The sequence below is a fragment of the Pangasianodon hypophthalmus genome, chromosome 16, assembly GCF_027358585.1.
Source record: "Pangasianodon hypophthalmus isolate fPanHyp1 chromosome 16, fPanHyp1.pri, whole genome shotgun sequence".
Classification (NCBI taxonomy): Eukaryota; Metazoa; Chordata; class Actinopteri; order Siluriformes; family Pangasiidae; genus Pangasianodon; species Pangasianodon hypophthalmus.
The window spans coordinates 19,050,690-19,072,609 of NC_069725.1; the positions used below are offsets into that span (position 1 = coordinate 19,050,690).

At 39.9% G+C, this 21,920-nt stretch overlaps 2 protein-coding genes across 6 annotated transcripts in view; one reads left to right on the top strand and one right to left on the bottom strand.

Annotated features, from left to right (window-relative positions):
- Nucleotides 1–11,732, top strand: part of fmnl3 (formin-like 3) — a 54,450-nt gene extending 42,718 nt beyond the window's left edge. For 3 of the 5 annotated variants that reach the window (XM_034311651.2, XM_053240949.1, XM_026920464.3), the window contains 10 exons: nt 723–957; nt 1,778–1,846; nt 1,991–2,071; nt 2,169–2,298; nt 2,525–2,685; nt 3,238–3,339; nt 4,082–4,174; nt 4,709–4,832; nt 6,629–6,764; nt 10,147–11,732. In XM_034311651.2, coding sequence (XP_034167542.2) covers nt 723–957; nt 1,778–1,846; nt 1,991–2,071; nt 2,169–2,298; nt 2,525–2,685; nt 3,238–3,339; nt 4,082–4,174; nt 4,709–4,832; nt 6,629–6,720 — 1,087 coding nt within the window. In that variant the 3' untranslated portion in view covers nt 6,721–6,764; nt 10,147–11,732. Of the gene's footprint in view, nt 1–722; nt 958–1,777; nt 1,847–1,990; nt 2,072–2,168; nt 2,299–2,524; nt 2,686–3,237; nt 3,340–4,081; nt 4,175–4,708; nt 4,833–6,628; nt 6,765–8,157; nt 8,204–10,146 lie in introns of all 5 variants that reach the window. The other 2 variants (XM_026920462.3, XM_026920463.3) reach the window with 2 other exon arrangements.
- Nucleotides 11,733–12,695: 963 nt separating this feature from the next.
- The window catches only part of lrp1ab (low density lipoprotein receptor-related protein 1Ab), a 129,692-nt gene continuing 120,467 nt past the window's right edge, over nt 12,696–21,920 (bottom strand). Inside the window, exons 78-89 of the mRNA XM_034311652.2 lie at nt 21,615–21,721; nt 20,671–20,790; nt 20,369–20,545; nt 20,077–20,217; nt 19,752–19,916; nt 19,352–19,513; nt 18,745–18,916; nt 18,504–18,605; nt 17,583–17,656; nt 17,365–17,458; nt 15,302–15,446; nt 12,696–14,297 (exon numbers count right to left, since the gene is read on the bottom strand). Of these exons, the coding sequence (XP_034167543.2) occupies nt 14,160–14,297; nt 15,302–15,446; nt 17,365–17,458; nt 17,583–17,656; nt 18,504–18,605; nt 18,745–18,916; nt 19,352–19,513; nt 19,752–19,916; nt 20,077–20,217; nt 20,369–20,545; nt 20,671–20,790; nt 21,615–21,721 (1,597 nt within the window). The 3' untranslated portion in view covers nt 12,696–14,159. The remainder of the gene's footprint in view (nt 14,298–15,301; nt 15,447–17,364; nt 17,459–17,582; nt 17,657–18,503; nt 18,606–18,744; nt 18,917–19,351; nt 19,514–19,751; nt 19,917–20,076; nt 20,218–20,368; nt 20,546–20,670; nt 20,791–21,614; nt 21,722–21,920) is intronic.

Genomic DNA, 21,920 nt, shown 5'->3' on the forward strand with positions numbered 1-21,920 from the left:
GTTTACTGACAAAGTGAAATCTACACACTGAACAAGGCTACTGCAAGGATAAATGTAACTAACAGAAACTAAATTTAACACAGCAAGATTAAATACATACTGGATATAAACACACAGAGAAGCAAAAGTGAAACTAAACAAACTAAATTATAAGGAGCACTAGAACTATACTGAGACGGGTTTAAATGGAAATAAACATAAACCTATGACGGTTTTACTCAAACGTACAGCGCTGACAGACCCACACAGCTAAATCACGCCTGTTTACACTGAGAGTAAGCTCAACTTTTTCTCTCATAAACACAGTTCCAACATAATATTTAGCAAAAGCCACTTGTGGGATTTAAACTTTGTAATTTAATATGAATCTGGTTCTAACATTCAGTAACACTTTTTCACAAAGTGAAAGTCCATTTCTTTTATAAAATAACTGAACAATATTACGAAAACAAAGTCAGGATATTTTAGTTAATTTGAACTATTGTGTTAAATAATGTGAGTTAAGCGGACATTCATGTGACGCATTGCCCACACTTATCATCTGTTATATCATCTGACAAGAATGTTTTATTTGTTTTCCATAACTGGTGACATAACACTTCTTAATAACAGACATCTTGGCCTAGTGTACTTTGAAATGAGGCCAGTTTTCAGCTTTTATCTTCCTCCTGGATTACACCCTCAAGTCACGGGAACTGATATGTGTGTGTTGATGATTGCAGGTTTGATCTCAAGGCCCTGCCGGTGGACTTTGTGGAGTGTCTGATGCGTTTCCTACCCACGGAGGCAGAGAGTAAGCTGCTGCGTCAGTACGAGAGGGAACGGCGGCCTCTGGAGCAGCTGGCTGAGGAAGACCGCTTCATGCTCCTCTTCAGTAAGATCGAGCGCCTCACACAGAGGATGAACATCATCACTTTCGTGGGGAACTTCAGCGACAACATTGGCATGCTGACTCCGGTGAGCAGGCTTAGTAACGAGGCTTTAATTGTCTATTACTATTTCTACTAATTCTACTAACACTAATACTACTACTACTACTACTACTATCACTACTACTGCAACTGCTAACTACTTCTAATAATACGACTAATACTCCTAATACTGCTGCTAATGTGAGTTCTAGTATTACTAATACTACTAGTCCTACCACTAATACTATTATTTCTACTCTTTCTACTAACACTACTACTACTAATAATACTACTAATACTACTAATAACTACTATTATTAGTAATACTACTAGTAATTCTACTAATAATTAGTAATATTAGTAGAATATTACTACTAATATTATTAGTTTTATATTATTAGTAATATTACTAATAATAATACTAGTAATACTACTAATAATACTACTAACCTACATACTATTACTACTACTACTACTACTAATAATAATAGTTGTACTAATACTGCTGCTAATACTACTTCTAATATTACCACTAATATTATTTCTCCTCCTCCCACTACTAATACTACTACAGCTTCTACTACTTCTACTAATACTAATACTACTAATACAGCTTCTACTACTACTAACACTAATACTACTATTTCTACTCATCCTACTACTGACACTACTACTATTAACACTAATACTACTACTGCTGCTAATACTATTTCTGCCACTACTACTACTAAACTACTAAAAATAATTTGCTTTAATTATGTGATCATTTTACCAATAAAGTAAGATGATGGTAGGAAGTGAATTTTTAACTGTTTCCTAAAAAAGAATGATGGTGTATATCAGTAAATAATCTTTATTTTCCACAGCAACTCAACGCCATCATTGCTGCTTCAGCCTCTGTGAAGTCTTCTCCAAAGCTGAAAAGAATGCTTGAGGTAGGATATTTTTTGTCATGTTATGTATTAAACTCTTGAAAAATAAGATGTCTTTACCAATCTAGCCTAAATTTGCCATGATGAGTAATATGGTATATCACAATCTCATAAATCTGACCAGTTTCCCCTCATGTCTTTGTACAGATTATTTTGGCCTTGGGTAACTACATGAACAGTAGTAAAAGAGGCTCGGTCTATGGTTTCAAGCTCCAAAGTTTGGATCTGGTATGATGGATGACATAATGGGACTGTTTTACTGCATGAATAAAACATATGTTTAATCTCTAAATATTCTTTAACTGTCCTGTGTTTGTTGTTCCAGCTGCTGGACACGAAGTCTACTGACCGCAAGATGACGTTACTTCACTACATCGCTCTGATAGTGAAGGAGAAATACCCAGAGCTCACTAACTTCTACAATGAGTTGCACTTTGTGGACAAAGCCGCAGCAGGCAAGTAAAGGCACTAGGAGGCAGATGTGACTCATGCACACTGACTCACGGGATGTTTTTATTACTATTAACTGATTTAACTTTTATCATTCTGCACTTTTTGCTTGTTACAATATCTATGTTGATGTGAGAACCTGCCGAGTCAGATTTCTCTTAAGTAAATATTTCTTGGGTAATAAAACCAATTGTGACTGTTGTGTGTGTGTGTGTGTGTGTGTGTGTGCAGTGTCTCTGGAGAATGTGCTGCTGGATGTGAAGGAGCTGGGAAAAGGAATGGAGCTGATCAGAAGAGAGTGCAGTCTGCATGATCACCCCGTCCTCAAGACCTTTCTGCAGACCAACGACCCGCAACTGGACAAGCTGCAGAAAGACGCCAAGACCGCCGAGGTAACACACACACACACACACACAGAGATGTTTCTCTTACAATCCTTGTGAGGACGGTGCATCAACATAATTATGAATGCGATGCTACACTAAACCAAACCTCAGTAACCACATGGAAATATTAAGGATAGAAGTTTTTTTTTTTTTAAATAAAAAAGGGGGGACCAGCCAAATGTCAAATATTCCTATCCTCATGGGGACCCACCAAGATATAAAAACATGCAGCTAACTTCAGGGTAGCTCTGTTTCATGTCAGACCATAGCTAACCACCCTGTCATTGATTATTTCTCTCTAACAGCACACCTCAGCATGCTTAAATATTTCATTTACGCAAATATATCCAGTCAGCTACGGCAGGATTTCTCAGTTAATCTTTTAATTCAAAAGTCATGACTCTTTTATCTTCTTTTATTTGTATGTCTAGCTGAGAGATTCTTTTGTGAACGAATTTGTGAATCTTGCCACAACCCACTCTACGTATTACTGCTTATTTACAGAATAAACATTTTTCTTTTGGACTCAGCACCTCTTTTCTTTTAACACTCATACAGGAGGCTTTCAACACTGTGGTGATGTACTTTGGCGAGAGTCCCAAGACAACTCCTCCGTCTGTGTTCTTCCCTGTGTTTGTGCGCTTCATCAAAGCCTACAAAGTACGTTCTGCTTCATTTCTGTCTCTCTCTCACACACTCACACACACACACACACACACACACACATATACAGCACCTGCACTTATACAAGACTCATTATTAATTACACAACGGATCAAGAATGAGGAAACACCTGCCGACTACATGACGCTGATATACAGTATAAAAACAATTAGAAATCCTGTTAGTAGTCTGTTATTCATCTAAAAGCATATCAGATGAATTACTCACTAACTACAGTGAAGCTAATAGACTTGCTATACAGTTATGAGTTGTGCTGACAGCTCCTGGGAGTTTAAAGGGTTAAGTCATGTTCTGGTTGTGAATGTCCATTCATAGTGTAGTGTAGAAAGATGAGAGCAGCTTGTGAGGGTGAGGGGAGGAGAATGACGAATGAATAACAGGAAGATGCAGCTGCGTTTAGTTAAAAGAGCACTGGCTGTGTTTAGGCTGGGCTTGAGCACTCTCCGCTCTGACCCGGACACACACTCATACACACGCCTGTTCCTCACATTGTCTTTCACGTGGATTTATGGACCTGCATGAGGAAACGGGTAGCCTCAGGGTCTGTGTTGCGTGTGTGTGTTTGTACATAATTAGAAGTACAATTACAATGCTCAGATTTTCTTTCTTGGAATATCCACTCAGACTGTTAGGACTGTAAAGTAGGGTAAACTATTAAAGCCAGACTTCTGTAACGATGTTTATGCATGTTTTTGTGTGTGTGCGTGTGTGTTTTCAGGATGCAGTTGAGGAAAACGAACAGAGGAAGAAACAGGAGGAAGCTATGAGGGAGAAACTGCTTGCTCAGGAGGCCAAACAGCATGATCCCAAGGTATGACATTTTAACTTCCATCAAGCGCAAACACACACACACACACACACACACACACACACACACACACACACACACTTAAACGAAAGTGATCCAACACACCTCAGCTTCTGCTTGTTTTTTCTTTCTTAAAATGACTCATGAACAATGAGGTATAATTTTAGTTATTTTCTCAAAGGTCACACTTCTTTTTTTTTTTTTCCTGTAAACCTTTTTTGTGATGATGATTCTTACCATGGCTTCAGGCTTTCACAGGGGGCCCCCTTGTGGCCTGCAGAGTAGGATGTTGCTTTAGTTATCTCATAACTCTCTTAAGATTTCCTTCATCACAAGTTTTTATAATACTGAGTCACTGAGATCACATTTTTGCAATTCAGATATTTGATGTGAACATTACCTGAAGCTCTTGATCTGTGTCGGCATGATTGCACTGCTGCCACAAGATCACATGAATGAACAGGTGTTCCTAATAAAGTGGCCAGTGAGTCATGGTGACAGACCCTGTGTAGAATGTGTATACTCTGTTCACTACAGGTGCAAGCTCAGAAGAAGAGGCAGCAGCAGCACGAGCTCATCGCTGAGCTGAGACGGCGACAAGCCAAAGACCACCGTCCGGTCTACGAGGGCAAAGACGGCACCATCGAGGACATCATCACAGGTGGGAAATATAGGACTACAAATCCCATCATTCCCAGCTCCAGGATCACTGTGGTGGTGCTGGGCTCCTCACAACGGCAGTGCACCATCTGTTACGCTACGCAGTGTCCCCTACAGCCAAGTGAACAGTAGCTACACAGATACGCTGTGATTTAGGATAAATCCGTTCTCAGGGAACAAATCTAGGCACACTTCATTAAGGCAACGAAAGTAGTTCAGGATGGACTTCTCTTGTCACTGCGATTAAAAGGGAAGAATTAATCTCATCTAATGCTTTTGTTTAGTCTGAACTAGTCTAAATGTTTTGTCTATGTCTCTTGTTACTACTTACTAGGATTTAAAGGTTTACTAAAGACCGTGCTAAAACAAAGACCATTTCCCAGACACAAAAGACACAAATTAGGTCAATCTTAGCTCAGCGGTATTCATTACTACTTTACTTTACGTCAAAAGATGGCATTTCTAAATATGGCAGAACCTATAGTAGTTAGCAGTCAATGCAAGGTGTAATTCCATTGTAAATTTTATGATTTTTTCATAAATCTAAGCAAAATGTTGATATTCTTGACAGTGTAAAATACACAATGGCTACATGCACACTAGCTAGCTAAAGGGTTAAGCTAAATCATTAGCTGGCTTCCATGCTTGGTGTCCACATTCCCCAGTTGACTCTCCATTTTGAAAACATGAATTCAAGTGTTCAGTTGGAATCACCATAAATCCCACTGTCAGCGTGAATTCCCATTTGAAAAAGAGATTAAGGCTAACACTAGATTTCACCTCTAAAAAAAAAGTTATTGTGTTTATTTAAAAGCCTTTTTATTCTTACAAACCAGAAGTGTGGAGCAGCCAGTGAAGCAACAACCTCCATAGATCCCTGATCATAATTGTGTAAGTTGTTTGAGGAATAATACACTTCGGTGCACGCTGTTATAGGAAGATAATCAGAGGGGTGGTATGATGCGGCCCGATGTGAAGCAGAACTACTCTTAGCACCCTGAAGTAGATTATTATCCAATAACAGCACATCCCAAAATGTTTTATTCCTCTTATACCAAAGCAATATGCCAACAGTTACAGTTTTTCAGTAATTTAAGAATGACATTGTATCCATTTATAGTTAAATTTAATGTTGTGGAACATTGCAAGTACGCCAATAAGCTAGTTCATGTTATCACTTACATTATAGCAGCTATAAACAGTTATTCCCTCCCTAGGCTTCCTTTTTTAACTCTTGAAGTTAATAAGAACTAAACATACAGCTTGTACAGAACATCCTCTGTCCTCAAGACCTCACACAGTGGAAAACATAAAGGAACAGTTTTACCTCCAACTGATACTAAGCTGTTATGTACAAAAAGGAGTGCTCATAGAAAGCTTCACTATATCAATGACGATGGATTTTAATTTAAGATTTAGATTACGTGGAGTATAAGTCCCTGTATATACAAGTCCTGCCATACAAGTCCCTGTATAAACTGTTACTATAGAAATTATTAGAATGAACACGTGATTTGAATTACAGCCAGAACTACTGAGCTGCTCATTAAGAAAATTCAATCAACATCATCTGTCCAATCAATTGAGAAATCAACAATGCTATAGTATATTGTGAGTTGATGCTTAACTGGCTGAAAATTAATTGCTGGTACGGACATATAATTGAGGTGTAACGAACATCTATACAATTGAATGGGGAAAGTTTGTGTGCAAGGAGAAGGTTTGGCTCCCTTTAGGAGCACACGGTCATAAATCAGCTCTAACATTGTTCTTCTAACCTCCCTTCCCTCCCATCAGCGCTGAAGAGTGTGCCGTTTACAGCGCGCACGGCCAAGCGGGGCTCGCGCTTCTTCTGCGACACCAACCTGTACGACGAGTCCAACTGCTAGCCCCTTCCTAAGCTCCCTCTCAAAATCTGTCCCTAATTCAGAAGGTTGTTCAGTTCTTTTTTTTTTTTTTTCCCCTAAAAACTTGCATGCCACGGGACACATGCATGAGCCTCCTTTTTCTCCACAGAGCACCAGCAACCTCCTTTACTAATCTTCAGGCTGTAGGGATGAAAAGGTGTTGGTCTGGGATCAGTTATATGGATGATGAAGAACTGATCCTGGGCCATCCCTCTGAACCGGGCTTTCCATCCTTTGGTTTCAATTAAAGAAATAAAAATTAAAAGATTCTGCTCAGCTGAGGTAGCAAATAGTGGGCTAGGTATAGATCAGTAGAAGATGATACAGGGTGGCTGGTCCTTATAGTCTATAGTAACACTTTTGGATAAAGGTGCAGTTTGTAATCCTTGGCACTTTTCACTTTTCAAAAACTATTCTGTCCTTCACAATCTGGTTAATTTAAGATTCCTCTTTACATTTGTTCTGACCTGGCAGTTACTGTAGCTCTAACCCCAGTCAGAACACAACCGCTCAGCTACGCCTCATTTCCCTAAGGCCGTGTTTATACTTGCTGTGTGACTATGCAATATGAGCAGCATTGTTTACATACTGGCCTGCATATCTACTGTATATCTGGAAGATTATACAGCGATATCTACTAGAGGGCAGGTCAGAGATTTCCCCTTTAAAACTTTGTGCTGTTGTTGTGTTTGTTGTCATGACCTGCATCTCAAATAAATGATGAGCTTACATTTAAAAGTAGCTACTAAACTGGAACATCCAGAATATTAGTACGTTAAACAGAGTCTTTGGTAGGTTTGTAGGCTTTCTTTATTTAGTAATAGGGAACTCAGTTAAAATTTAAAACCTGTAGGTACTAGTACACAAGTATGCAATTTTAGAGCCAGCTTTAGTTCATTGATTTTGCGTAAGAGTAGTTTACAGAGGGGGTGGGGTCAGTTGTTTTCACAAACAATTGCAAGTCACCTCTCAGCCAGCAGAAAGCTATAAATGTTTGACTTTTTTGAAACATTTGGATGGAAACATACCTAGATGAATGAATGAGAATACATAAGAAGGGAAACTGGGATGTGCCTGTTCATTTATCGGACCAGCAAAGCCTTTCCATGGGGACTCTGGCAAAAAGACTGACGCACTGTATTTGTCCTTAAAAATGCTGAATGAACTTATTACATGTATTCATTCACAAATGCTTTTATCAAACGCCAGTAGTATTTTTGCATCTTGCTCACAAGCTTAATAATAAAATACAAATCATAGAATCAAAGAACTAGTGCAGCAGTCAGTTGTGCTGTGTCACCCACTGAGGTTTGGCTTGTGCAATGGTCCTTACAGTTTCACTTCTCCTAACATGCTAATATCATTTTCTCTGTCCTTCATCCCCACCTCACTAATGATTTCCTCCTACATTTCCAACAGAGCAGAGGACCGAGCTGAGTAAATGTGGGCCTTTACTAAGCGGAGGGTAAGAAGGGCAGCACAACATCCGGCTTCATGAGGCAGAAATGCTTTGCAGCTGGTTAAATGTGCCTGATATTTGAAAGGCCTTTTTATTTATTTTTTTTTGCTTGAATATTTTATGGAGTTACTTGCTTTGTACGTTGCTAAACGTTACCCTCTTGTATTGCTCTGGAATTGTGAAGCACACAAGCTAGTATTAATGTGTTCACTTAAAGTTAGAATATGATTTTCACCAGAAACCCTGATGAGATCCAAGGAGCTCGAAGCCATTTTAAAGTTGATGGCATTAGAACTAGAAAACTTTCCATTCCCCCCCTTTTTCAGAAAGGAAAGCTAAGCTGGTCACGTCTGTCCCTGTTGCATGGAACACTAACATGTCTGCCGTGTCTGCCGTGTCTCACTGCTTATGATTATGGCTTGCATGCAATGTTCTGGTGTTCAGCAAGTTCTGCACATGACTTCAATTGAAAATGCTGATTTTAATCATTGAGATGTTCAGGTTGATTTCTTTTCACTCTCTAAAAGCCTCTAAGAGCTTGCTGATCACGTGGACATGTTACATTGCAGTATGGTTTAATGCTGTGTATTTTTGTACTGTTTACAATTGTTTTGATAGATTTGTTATTTCAATGCATTATCTATGGTCTGACAGACACTATAGGCTAGGGAATGAGATTTCTTTTTTCCCTAAAAGCAGAGTTTCAGAATGAGGTTTAGAAAAAGATATAGGATAGAAACTATAAAACTAGTTACAATAGTTACAATTAGTTGCTATTATTACTAGTTACAATTTACAATTCTTTGTAATTTGGTAGTAATAATAATCCCTAACTCATCAGTAAAAAGCTGGGTGTGCTGGTATCGGAAAATGATCAACTTCAGGGTGGTGATTTTCCAATAATAGCATGTCCCAAAGTGTTATCCCACAGCAATCTGTTAACAATTACAATTGTTCAATAACAAAAAAAAATTAAAAAGAAAAAAAACCAAACAGTATCTCGTCTAGATATCCATTTGTAGTTACAAAAAGTAACAGTTGTGAAGATTATTTCCTGTTATCGCTTAGGGTATAGCAGCTATAAAGATTCTTTCCATTACTAGGCTCTCTTTTTTCCTCCCTCTTGAAATTAATAAGACAAAAAAGAATAAACGCAGCTTGTAATGTTACTGAGAAACCGCAATGCCCTCTGTGTTGAACAGTTTTCAGTGACAGTAATCCTAGTGACTGTTACAAGATGCTGACGCTGGAAACTCCTTCCATAAATATCTCCCCATAGAAAGCTTCACCACATCACTTACCACCACGTACACTTTTTATATCCGTTTATGTGGTTCGTCTGTAGCTGTAGCTGTTACTATAGAAACGGTAACGTATTAGAAAGAAGGCATTAATCCAAACCAGCTTTTGGAATTGCTATTGTCAGAGCTGCTGTTGTAGAAAATTAATCAACACCTTCTGACCAATCAGATTTGAGAATTCAACAGAGCTGTGGTATAAATTACTAGAATTAGTTCATTGATGACAAACATAAATGTTATAAATACAATACATAGTAAGAATTATAAAAATTGTGATGAGTTTAACGTCATTAATAAGTGCTTCTAGAAAGGTGACTAATTTTTAAATGCTAAAAGCAAAATATGAACATAAACATGGACATAGTATTACAGTTTAATAACTTCATGTTCTCCCCAAAATGCAGAATAAGACCAATACTATAATAACAGTAAATAGTGATTATAGTGTAACATGTTTGTAAGTCAATAATGACTGATTTATTAAGAAGTTGCATTCAGAAAAACTGCTACCAAATTATAAAGAATTATTAGCAAATTATAGTGATTTATGAGTGCTAGGTTTATATAGCTTCTTATTTCGAGATAGTTTTGTGCTCCCTGTTAACCGGAGTGTTCCCTGCTCTAACTGTGTCCCTTCCCCACCCGCAGATCTCCGAAGCCAGCCGTTCCTGCGAGCTGACGCGGTGATCCGAAATGGGTGGAAGCGACCCTAAAGACCCTCCCTGACCCCTCTCCACCCTGCGCTTATCTCCCTGCACCTCACAGTGACGGAGTGTAGGCCAGGACCAAAGCAAACGCCGTTCGTTTTATAAGTGGGTGGGCGAGTCCTTTATTTATTTATGGAAATCCTTTTTGGATCAGAGGAGTCTCTGTTTCTCTCCTTGTCTCTCAACAAAGCTACAAAAGCACAGACGTTAACGTTTCCACCCTTTCCTTTACTCAAACACATATCCAAACACACACAAAGCATCGGTGTGTGGCCTTGTTGGGGGAAAAGGAAAAGACATTTCCTGGCGAGTTGTGTGTGAAAGGACACATACATACACACTGCCAGCGCAACATGGGCTTCTTCACATGTGCAATCTATAAACAAGACTCTTACTGATGAAGAGATACGACTGACACCATCTACACCTACAAGAGCTTTTTTTTCCTTATTTCTCTGTTGATAATTACAACAGCATGATTATTAATACCACTTGGGTTAAGCTCGACAGACCAAATGTCTTATTCCATTTTGTTAAAGAAGTGCCTTTTTTTATTGAGACAGTATTATTTGCTTAAATATTTAGCCAATACAGATGCCAGACTTATAATTTTGTACTGATTGTTTTGCTTCTTTTGTACTGATCCTTTATTTTGTATAACATTAGTTGAAATACTGTAAATAGACAATTATCCGAAAATGCAGTGCTTCGCATTGTGGATTTCAAGGAGAAAACTTTGCTCTTCAGGTCCTGTGTTATTTTAACAGGCAACTATGTGCCTTGCATAGTTAATACTAAGCTAACATCAGTTCTGTCTGACTGTATATACTGGTTGTAATGACAATTTTGTTTTTTTGGGTTTTTTTTTGGCTTATGAAAGCACTAACGTGCTCCTGAATGCATCTGGATTGAAGCTGCATGTTACAAACCCAGGTGGTTATTTTTGTAACAAGAAGTTATACATACTGCAGGGGTGCCAACATTTATGGTTTAGCCATAGCATTTATGATTTTTGAACCCTGACCGAGCGGTAAATTTTCTTGCTAGCAATGTTGGCACCTCTGCATTCTGTATCTGTTTTGTGGGTAAACACCTACATCATGAAGGCTACACTGCATTCAACTGCCTCTCCATGCCAAAGAAGTGACATACTCATAAATGTTAACAGCATTTAATTGGTTTGCAGGATTTACGGTTATTCTGTATTTGGGATTCTTTAAACTTTGTGGCGTCCTTTTGCACTAGCCAGTAACATGATATGGGATAATGAGATTATTCTGAACTAATACACTACATACTGCCATTTAGTGGCAGGATTGAAACATAAGCAACACTAGACCTTGTGCTGTGGGTTGCGCTTAAATATTTAATTTTTTATTATTTTTTTTTTTTACAGAAACTGTATCATGTAAAAAAGTGCTGAATGTATAGGCATGACCTTTCTATTAAGGAAATACAGCATCACTGTATCAGCTTTAGCCATTCCATGTGTCAAAGGAAGCACAAATAAAAGTAAGCCGTTCCTGATTGTGATATTTCATATAATTCACTCATGAAAATGGAAAATGTTTAAAGGAGCTGTTTGTAATGTTTAGAGCCCTCTGCTGGTTGTAAGATTAATTGCGCTTTTTTAAAAAAAATGGGTCTTTGCTTTAAACCAATTCTGCGCTTGTAACTTGGAATTCCCAACCACCGACTTTTTTTTTTTTTTTTTTTTTAACTTGGAAAAAGTTTCATTCCATTAACTATAAACTTTAAATGAGTTTATAGTTAATGGAATTTACTTTAGATCAATCAATCAACATAGAAATCAACATTAGTTGGTTAAAACTGTAACACTGACCATACATTTCTCTGTTTTAAGAAAGTAAGTACATCATAAACTCATGATCACTAATGTTAGCTGGATAGCTTGTTGCCAGCAAAACACACGTTAACACCCCCCCCCCCCTCCCCCCAACACGTCGAGCTCGAAAATGACAGAATTCCAAATTCAGAATTCCCTCTCCTGAGTTAAGTCTAATGCGGCATTCTACTGCTTCCTGAGTTGCCATTTATTTCCTCAGGAGAAAAATAAAAACATAAACCTGAAAGAAATTCTGGGTTCTCCTGTGCGTCAGTATTATGAATCACAATTTTTCTAATGTCTCTTTAAAATTCTGTGATTACTAAAGGTCTAGGAAGAATTTTACACATTACAAACTGCACCTTTAATCATCAGTGTATGCCATTTCCTTCTCAGATGCAGAACCAGAAGCCACATCTCTTTTCTGTACACACTGATTTTATTTCATAATTATAACAATATCCGTTACTTTTCTGTAGTTTATGAAGTTCTCCAGCAAAAAAATAGTGAAACGTTACTCTGTCTTTCCAAAAGAAGGGCTGAGCCACCATGCATTTCTACTATAAAAAGCAGTTTAATTATTCTGCATATATAAAAAGAAAAAAAAAAAAACAATTAAAACAAATAAACAGGAGTACCGAAACGGCTGTAGCTTTGTGTGTAAGCAGTTTATGATTATTTAAAAAAAAAAAAAAAAAAAAAAAGGACTTCAGACTTCACTAAATTACATTGGATGGTTTACAAACGAAGCAAAAGGTGAACGCTGAGTGAACATTGTTAACATGTTACCTTTGTGTGTTACATGCATTAGTCTGTGGAGAAGTTCACTTTCCAACAGGTAGCAGCGAGGCAGTGAGTCTGGGCAGGAGGGCAACAGAGTCTGTAGACTCCACACACACACACACACACACACACACACACACACACACACACACACACACACACACACAGCAGAATGCACTTACAGAGCTTTAAAAACAAAAGAAGACACTGCACTATTAAAAGCAAAAAAAAAAAAAAAAAAAGTTCCCATCAGAGTGAAGTGGTCTGCAAAAGCACTTCTTTAAAATCCCTTTAACGATCCGTTCCTCGTTTTGTCCTCATGGTCCCGGACCTCCTGGAAGACGCAGCATCGGGGGGACACGTACACTGCTCCACTGTCCACTCATCAGTCTATTTTTCTTCCCTAATTCAAACGAATCATGTCCATGGACTGCTGACACACTTGCATACACACAGGCAACAAATACACACCCTGGAATGTTCTCATAAAAAAATGTCATTTTACTTTCAACACGTTTCATTCATTCATTCATCCATCCATCCATCTTCAATCTCTAAAAGCACTCAAAGCGTTACATCCTGCTGTCCCTTTACCTGCTTGTATTCCTGTGTATTTGTTACACACTCATGTTAAAATGTATATTATGTAAATAGATATAAAATCAAATCTGTGCAACAAATAAGACAATCATAAGCCTAATTTAGCACGCATACACACTCACTCACTCACACACACACACACACACATCTCTCTCCTCCAGCAGTACCAATACACATACGAACAGATCTGGTACCATCATTGGGATTCGGGATTGAACCCGCCCCCTCCTCTCCCTTACTGGTTCACTGACAACAATAACAGAAAAAAATAAATCTTGGCTATTTCCTCAACTTCTATACAATTCATACAAAAAAAGGAAAAAAAAAACAAACAAACAAACAAAAAAACAATTCCATAGCTGTTACGGTTGTTTGCGTTCTCATTTAGCACAGAGGTAGAGGCTACATGGAGGGGGGGGAGAGAGGGGGGGGGGGGAGGAAGGGTCGCTAAGTGAGTAATGATTTTAAAAAAAAAAAAAAAAAAAAAAAAAAGGCATAGAAAAATGTTTTCGTTTTTTCTGACCGAAAGAATAAAATATAATACTGCAATCACATACAAAAGTAGTCCTTCATATTTTTTTTTTTTTTTTTTTTTTTTTTTTTTTACATTTTGTACAGTGTTCTCGCTCTCTTGTTGCTTTTCTTCCGGTGTTGTAAAGGCATGGGGGTCTGTGGGAGGGCAGGTGGGTGGGCAGACAGGTGGGCACAGCTTGGTGCAGGCAGCTCTATGCCAGCGGGTCACCCATGTCCTCGTCCCCTGCAGACAGAAGCTCCTTCTTCTCGTCCGTGCTGGCCAGAGAGTTGCGGCTGTTGTGGGCGCCCATGTAGAGCGTAGCGTACACCGGGTTGGTGAAGTTTGTGGGCTGGAAGGGGACGAAAGTGCAGAGGCCAGTGAGTGCACAGTGATACAGCTACTTAAGCAAAGGCACTGTAAGATATAAGGCAAATGGCTAAAATGAGGTCAGTATCTCTAGAGCATAAGCTCCGCCCCCAATGACACTAATGCTGCGTTCGACATTGGAAAAACAAAAGAAAATGCTCCTTAAACTCAAATCATCATCAAATCAACATGGCTGCTCACAGCATCAACAGTAAACAAAGTAGCACTTCTTACCTTTAAATGAGTTAGGCTGTATACACAAGATTATTCTCTTTGCATTTTTATTTATTTACATTTTTTTCCCTTTCTATGCTGTTTTGCTGTCTGGGATTTGTTTTTGATTTGTTGATGAGCAGGCTTCCTTCATAACGTCTGAATCTGATTCTACTTCTTGCCTGTTTCCTCAGGTCCATCGGCAATCAAAGTCAATCGGCAACTGTTGCTGAGACTTTGAGCTAAAAACGAACCCCTGTCAGGCTTGACATATTGTGTTCTCTGGGAGTTTTTTTCCTCTCTCTTTCTCTCTCTTTAGCACTTTAACTGCTTTATAAAAAATGTCATTATGATCTATACATTCTCAATCATCATTTTTTAGGTTATGTTTAAGAAACTCACACCCTGAATAATGGTTAATTTGTTCTTTAATAGTCTAAAAATGATGGAATTCGTCATTGTGCATTGCTGGGTACCGTCCTGATACTGTGCTCATTTACTCATACTGATACCATGTGATACTATGTGACATAACTATGTAGCATACTTTGCTGCGCTAATAAACAGACTGTATGAAATGACAGCAATCTAGCCGTAGTTCATGATTAATATTGGCACTCAAAGCAAAGTAGACTGCAAATAAGGAGTGCGCAGTTTGCATCACTAGCAGCACATAGCAGCAAACAACAATGTGAAAGTATGTTACAGGCAGAAAATTTTTGCCATTCACAGTGTATAAATGTATAAACATATATATAAGTGATCTGTGATCACCTTGTCTGGGTCCAGAGTGAAGTCTGAGTCTAGCAGCTCTCCGGCATCATCATCAGGCTCTCCCTCATAGATCTTATATGCAGGGTTCCCGATTTCTACATTCATAGCTCCATTGGTCATCCTCTGGTGCTGGAATCCCTTAGCACTGTAGACACACACACACACACACACACAGAGTCAGTTTATATTCAATAAGCACATGTCTACCAAACATCTGGCCTAAGAATACACACATTCCACAATATTGAGGAGGCCTGGACCCAAACTAGTCACGAACATCTACTACACACACATACACACACGCACACTCACACACACGCACAAATCCACACTATCACTTTGAAGGAGCATCCAGTAGCTTTCAGATGAACACTGCCAGAGGGTGTGTCCACGCTGCTGGCTCAGAAAGCTGGATATCCACAGAACAAGACCCACTACAGTTCAGCTACAGCAGACAAGCACAACACCACTACACACTCGCACTGACACACACGTTGTACAGGACAGCAAGGACACAGACAAACAGAACACAGCTCAGTGCTGCATCCAGCCAGTCCATGTAATTCAGCCGTCAGTGAACAGAGCTGACTGACACTTCTTTACACGCCGTCTAGGCAGAAGCACGGGAACACCACGGCACAGAAACGGAGAGGAAGAGACAGAGAGAGACAGAGAAAGAGAGAAAAGCACACAGATGGGCTGGTACACTGTGAAGGAAGGAGAAGGGAGGATGGAAAGATGGACACATGGAGGATGGAGGCCTGCTGTTAAAGAATTAGAGTTACCGCAAGCATCTGGAGCTGGGCTTGGCCCGCCTCAAAGACCTGGGAGACAGAGACACACAGTTACCCCCCACACACACGAGAGAGAGAGAGAGAGAGATAGAGAGAGAGAGAGAAGGGGGAAAGAAAGGCAAGTAGATACAAGTTAGATAAGAATCAATAGATAGATAAGAAATAGATAAGAATCAATAAATAGATCAAAAGATGACCAGAGATACCAAAGGGCTGACAGAAAGACAGACTGACAGATAGATAGACAGATAGATATGCCAAAAGACAGACAGACAAAGAATTTTGGACAGGCCAAAAAAACCTTTTAGGGCTCTAGAGCTAATATTTTTCATGTGCTTCCTTATCAAAAAGGATTTCAAATAGAACCCCTTCAGGAAGTGAACACTCAACGATCCGAAGAACTCTCAAGAAACCCTTTTTCCAAGAGAGCATACAGACAGATGTACAGACAGAGTGTTATTGCCTTTACGCAGTGTAGAACCTGTAGTTATCTAACTCCTGAAGAACCGTTTTCTCCAAGATTGCAGACAGTCAGACAGAGAGACACAGACACAAAGATATAAGATAGCCAGACAGACAGACAGACAGAGAAGAAAAACAGGTAACTGGGTGTTGAGATAAAGGGTGAGATCAGGAGTTAAAGTTTAGGCTAAAAGAAAACCTGAGTGAGTGAATGTGTACAGTGAGAGCAGCGAGTGAATGAGTAGAGTCCAGTAAGTGAGTACAGTGAACGAGTGACTGAGTGAGTGAGAAAATTGAGTGAGTAAATACTGTGAATGTCTGAGCAGAGTAGAGTGAGTGAGTGAGTGAATGAGTAAATACTGTGAATGAATGAACAGAGTAGAGTGAGTGAGTGAATGAATGACTGAGAAAGCAGAGTAAGTACAATGAGTGAGTGAGTAGAGTGAGTGACTGAGCAGGGTACAGTGAGTGATTGTGCAAGTGAGAGAGAAGTGAATGAGTGAGCAACTGAATGAGTGAGTAAGTAGAGTGAATACAGTAAGCGAGTGAGTGAGTGAATGAATGAATGACTAAATGAGTGAGCAGAGTGAGCGAGTAGAGTGAGTGAGTGAGCAGAATGAATGAATAAGTCAGTATAGGAAGTTGAGTCTAATTACATAAAGGCTGTAAAGCTGAGTGATTGTATGTGAGCTGAGCCTGGTCAGTAAATACAGCTGGAGGACTGGATGTAAATGAGTGAGTATGTGAGAGAGGCACAGATGCCCTTCTCCTCATCTCTGCATCTTTACTGACAGAGCTGCCACTCACCCACGCATTCTCTTCTTATACCACAAGATGGCGCCAACCAGCAGCAGTGCCAGTAACAGCAGCAGCAGCACTGGGATGATCACGGATAATGCGTCTGTGTACAGAGAGAACACTTTAGAGACTGCTTCAGTGGTCCCAACTACATCAGGGACGATGTTACACACACACACACACACACACACACACACACACACACACACACACACACACACACTTACTGCCAGAGGAGTCTCCCGAGCCTGCAGTAGAAGCACTGAGCTCACAGCGATAGCCAGTCCATCCTGAAGGACACCTGCAAGCACACACACAGACACAAACCTGAGAAAGCTAAAAAAAAAAAAAGAAATATGTTATGATATTGATGTTAAAGGTTAAGCAGTTCAGCACCAACTGCTATTAATACTTCATACTGGTCAGTATCATCTTATATATTGCTTCACAAAATTAATACTGCAAAAATATGCTTAAATATTTTAAATGCTTAAAATATTTAATTTATTGCTGGATGTGACATCACAGATTATTACAGATATTTCAGTTCCTTTAAGTGCAGCATCGCAACACGAAACTTTAATATCTAAACACGATAAACCGTGTTTCATGCTGTATTCTGGGATACAAGTGTGCAGATTTGTCCTACAGCTGAAGTGGATGTAGAGAAGAAAGTCCTCATTGACACCAATGGAATTAAATGACCAGGATCATCAAGGACAGAAAGACATGCCCCAGTGCAACGGAAAACAAGTACAGAGAACTCTACAGGTCAATAAACGGAGGAACAGGATGAGTGACACATTGGACTGAGATCGGAGACAAGTAGAAAAATGACCCATCGTCCATCAGAGGAAAGGAGGAGATTGTGAGAATGAGACGAGAGGACGAGAGAGAGAGAGAAAGAGAGCCAGGAAAGTCTAGAGAATATTGGCTCACAGAATGCAGGAGAAAAGAAGGAGAGAGATCGTTTCCAAGTGAGACAGGTGGACAAAGACAGTCAAGTGCATCACACTGGTGTGGAGAGAAACGAGTGGAAAAGTACAAGAATGAAGAGGATAAGAGAGGGCTAGACAACAAAGCTGTATACTGTGTGTGGGTGTGTGGTGTATGCTGTGGACACGAGAGTGTGAGTGTGCTGTTCTTACTTGCAATATGGGAGCATCGTGCGCTGATCCAACGAGCACTGGCCGTTAATGCAGAAGTCTTTGCAGCTGTAGCAGCTGGGTTGTATCCGGTCATTACTACAGCTACACAAACACAGCACACAGTTAGATTACACAAGCACGAATGTTACACTAATCCCCAACTATGTTGTGTGTGTGTGTGATGGAGAGGTTACTATCTGAGGAAATATGAACGAGCAGCACTAGATAATATGATTTGTACCTGCATGCCACTCCGTCAGAGGAATGAGGGACACATTTGCCCTGGCCACAGTACATGCACTTGTCCAGGCTGCAGGTGGGGCCGAGGAACTTCGAGGGACAGCGGCATTGCTTGGTGCCATTCGCTGTCTGCAGGCAGGTTCCACCGTTAGCACAGAAACCCTCACAGTGGCCTGGAGGAGGAGGAGAGGCAGTCATCAGAGGCAGGATGAGTGAAGTAATGTACTGAAGTGGTATACATGTTGCGGCCTGGCCTCGGAAAAACACTTAACATGTTGCAGGATTAAAGTCTAGGTACCATTTCATGACAACAATGTCCAATTTGCAGACCATCACACACAACTGTGTGCTTAAAAAAACTTAAAAACGTCTCTCTTCAGGATATGAGGGATATAGAGTAACAAACCCTCCATGTTCAGACTTGCCTTTGTGGTCACTCTTTGTGGAGTGACAGTTTTGGAGCTCTAGTGATACATGATCATGGACTTTTTTTTTTTTTTTTAGATCTATAAACATTTCTGAAGACTAATATTCTCCACCCTGCACATTAACTCATTAAGGAAGTAAGCTGGCAGGCCTGTTTTTGTGAACTGGGCATGAACACTCACTGTACTGGCACTGATCACCCAGGAAGCCATCGTGGCACTGGCACATGGGCTGGTTCCCGATGCTCACAGTGCAGCTGCCTCCGTTCTGGCAGTAGTCTTTGCACGTGTTCTGGTTACAATTGGGCCCAGTGAAGCCTGTCGGGCAGCGGCACGTAGGAGCACCTAGAGAACAGATACATAAGAGCTGCATGTTTATCTACTTACAGATTAGCAGTGTCTAGCATCCATATAGAGAAAACCCACTGGAGCCAGTAATTACAGCAAAGACTGCAACATTCACCAGGACACTGGTAAGTCTGATATAGTTTAAGACTAGACATACAGGAAACATGTCCACCGCTGCATGCATGACTATACGTATTGTAGAGCGATGTGTGTACAGGTGTGTGTGTGTGTATACCGGTGCGTGACGGAGAACAGGTTCCTCCGTTCTTGCAGTAGTCTCTGCACTGGTCAATCTCACACCTCTCGCCGCTGTAGCTGGTCGGGCAGCGGCACTTGGGCTGACTGCGAGCGTTCAGGAAACAGCTGCCTCCGTTCAGACACTGAACATTACACGTAGGGGCTGAGAAACAGAAGTAAAAAGAGATGAGACAAGCAAGAAAGAAAATTTGGAGGGGGGGGGGGGCTCACCACAATGCTAATCTTAATAAGAGGAATACACCCTTGGCGCTGACGAGGTGTTTGTACAGTACAGCTATAGTGAGAGCAGAGACAGGACTTACTGACGGGGGCCTGAGTGGCTGGAGGCAGTTCCACACACGTGCCATTATCAGCCACACGGTCGTTAGGGCAGGTACACACAGGACCACTGGGGCTGAGCAAACACAACCATTCACACTTTTTCCTATCGCATGGGTTTGCCACTGAAACACACATAGCAAGAGTGTTAGACAACGAAGGAAACAGTTAAGTAACATATACACAAAACAAAGAATGTCTCATGGTCTTGCTTAATAATGAGCTCTCTCTCTCACACACACAGCCACACACGCACACACACACACACACACTTACTCTCGGGCTGTTTGTAGCGGTGGTAGAGCACTATGTCAGTGGCATGATTGATGCCTGTGGTCAGGTTCTCCATTGTGCCTCTGCCGAATTTGTTGACGCGGAACACAAAGTTGTTGATGTAGGTGACGCCGTAGATGTAGTCCTCAAAGATATCAATGCTGAACGGGTGGAGTAGATCTACAGCACACACACACAACTCTCATTACAGACAACCATTTTAACCACTAGTATGACATTTTAATGTTTCTAACAGTGCCATATTACTGCCATAAACAGAGCAAGTGCTGTTTTTGCTACTGAACTGTTCTTGACGTTGGATACAGCCACCACGGGGTCTGTGCCATCCAGACGCACGCTGCCAATCACAGACAGTTTAGCATCGGCCCAGTACAGGCGCTCGTTGAAGTAGTCCACGGCCAGACCTGCGCACAGAAGGAACGCACTGCTTGAGCCAACCATACACACGTCATTGAAAAGACTACCAGCACAGTCAATGGAACAGTGAATGATATACTTTTGTATCACAAACCATCTTACTAGTGGTTTATTTTATTTAGTTCGTATTAAAGCTAAAGGTTAGTGTAATAAACATGTAAACTGATAATGCAGCAAAAAATTCAAACTCGTTTTAGCAAGGTTTGTTTTCCAAAAAGAGGAATTTTTGAGTAAAGTGTTCAAGAGGAATTCAAGAGGAAAGTGTTCATGTTTTATTTTAATAATCTAAGTATATCAAAAATTATTTTTAAAATGTCAGTGTTATTTGTTTGAAATTTTATACAACAAATTAATTCAGAAAAAAGTATTTTAAATTTCATAAATCAATTTCTCTCTGGTAATCTTTAAAAGAAAAAAAATTCCTATTGTCCATTCCAAATAATTTGAACAACTTATACAGTACATCACATTATACATGGTTTTTTTCTTGTCTGCTTTCTTCTCATTGGTTTGAACCAATTAGTAACCTTGATGAGGCTCATTTTATACAACCACTGTTATTTATCATGATGAAAGCACACAATATGAATGGATGAAACCGAAAACAAACACATCGCATCGATGCTAGTACACTAACACCACCTAGCGTTAGCTCAGTAATCAAATGTGACTGTCCATCTTTTCCCTTTTTGTTTTTTTGTTCATTGTGACTGTTGCTGGGTATGGGGTTTGGCAGATTTACTGAGATTTACTGAGTTCTCAGGCTTCCCTGCTTAATAAATGAAATAAAATGAAAACGGATCAGACTTACCTGTGGGCCACTGCAGGTTCTCGTGCACTAGCGTCTGCCTCAGAGTGCCATCCATGGCTGCAGTCTCAATTTTGGGGTGATTTCCCCAGTCTGCCCAGTACATGGTCCTGAGTTACCAAATAAAACATAGCCTTTAGATCATTTTATCAAAAACAAGGCAAATCTAAATTTATTTATTCATTATTCTCAACACTGTTTTGTGGTAATTTATAATGGTCTCCATTAGCATTATGCAAATGATATATTAACATCCAGTAAGTAGCTTCTGTACTTTGTGTACATTTAACCTAAGAGCACATTTTCCAA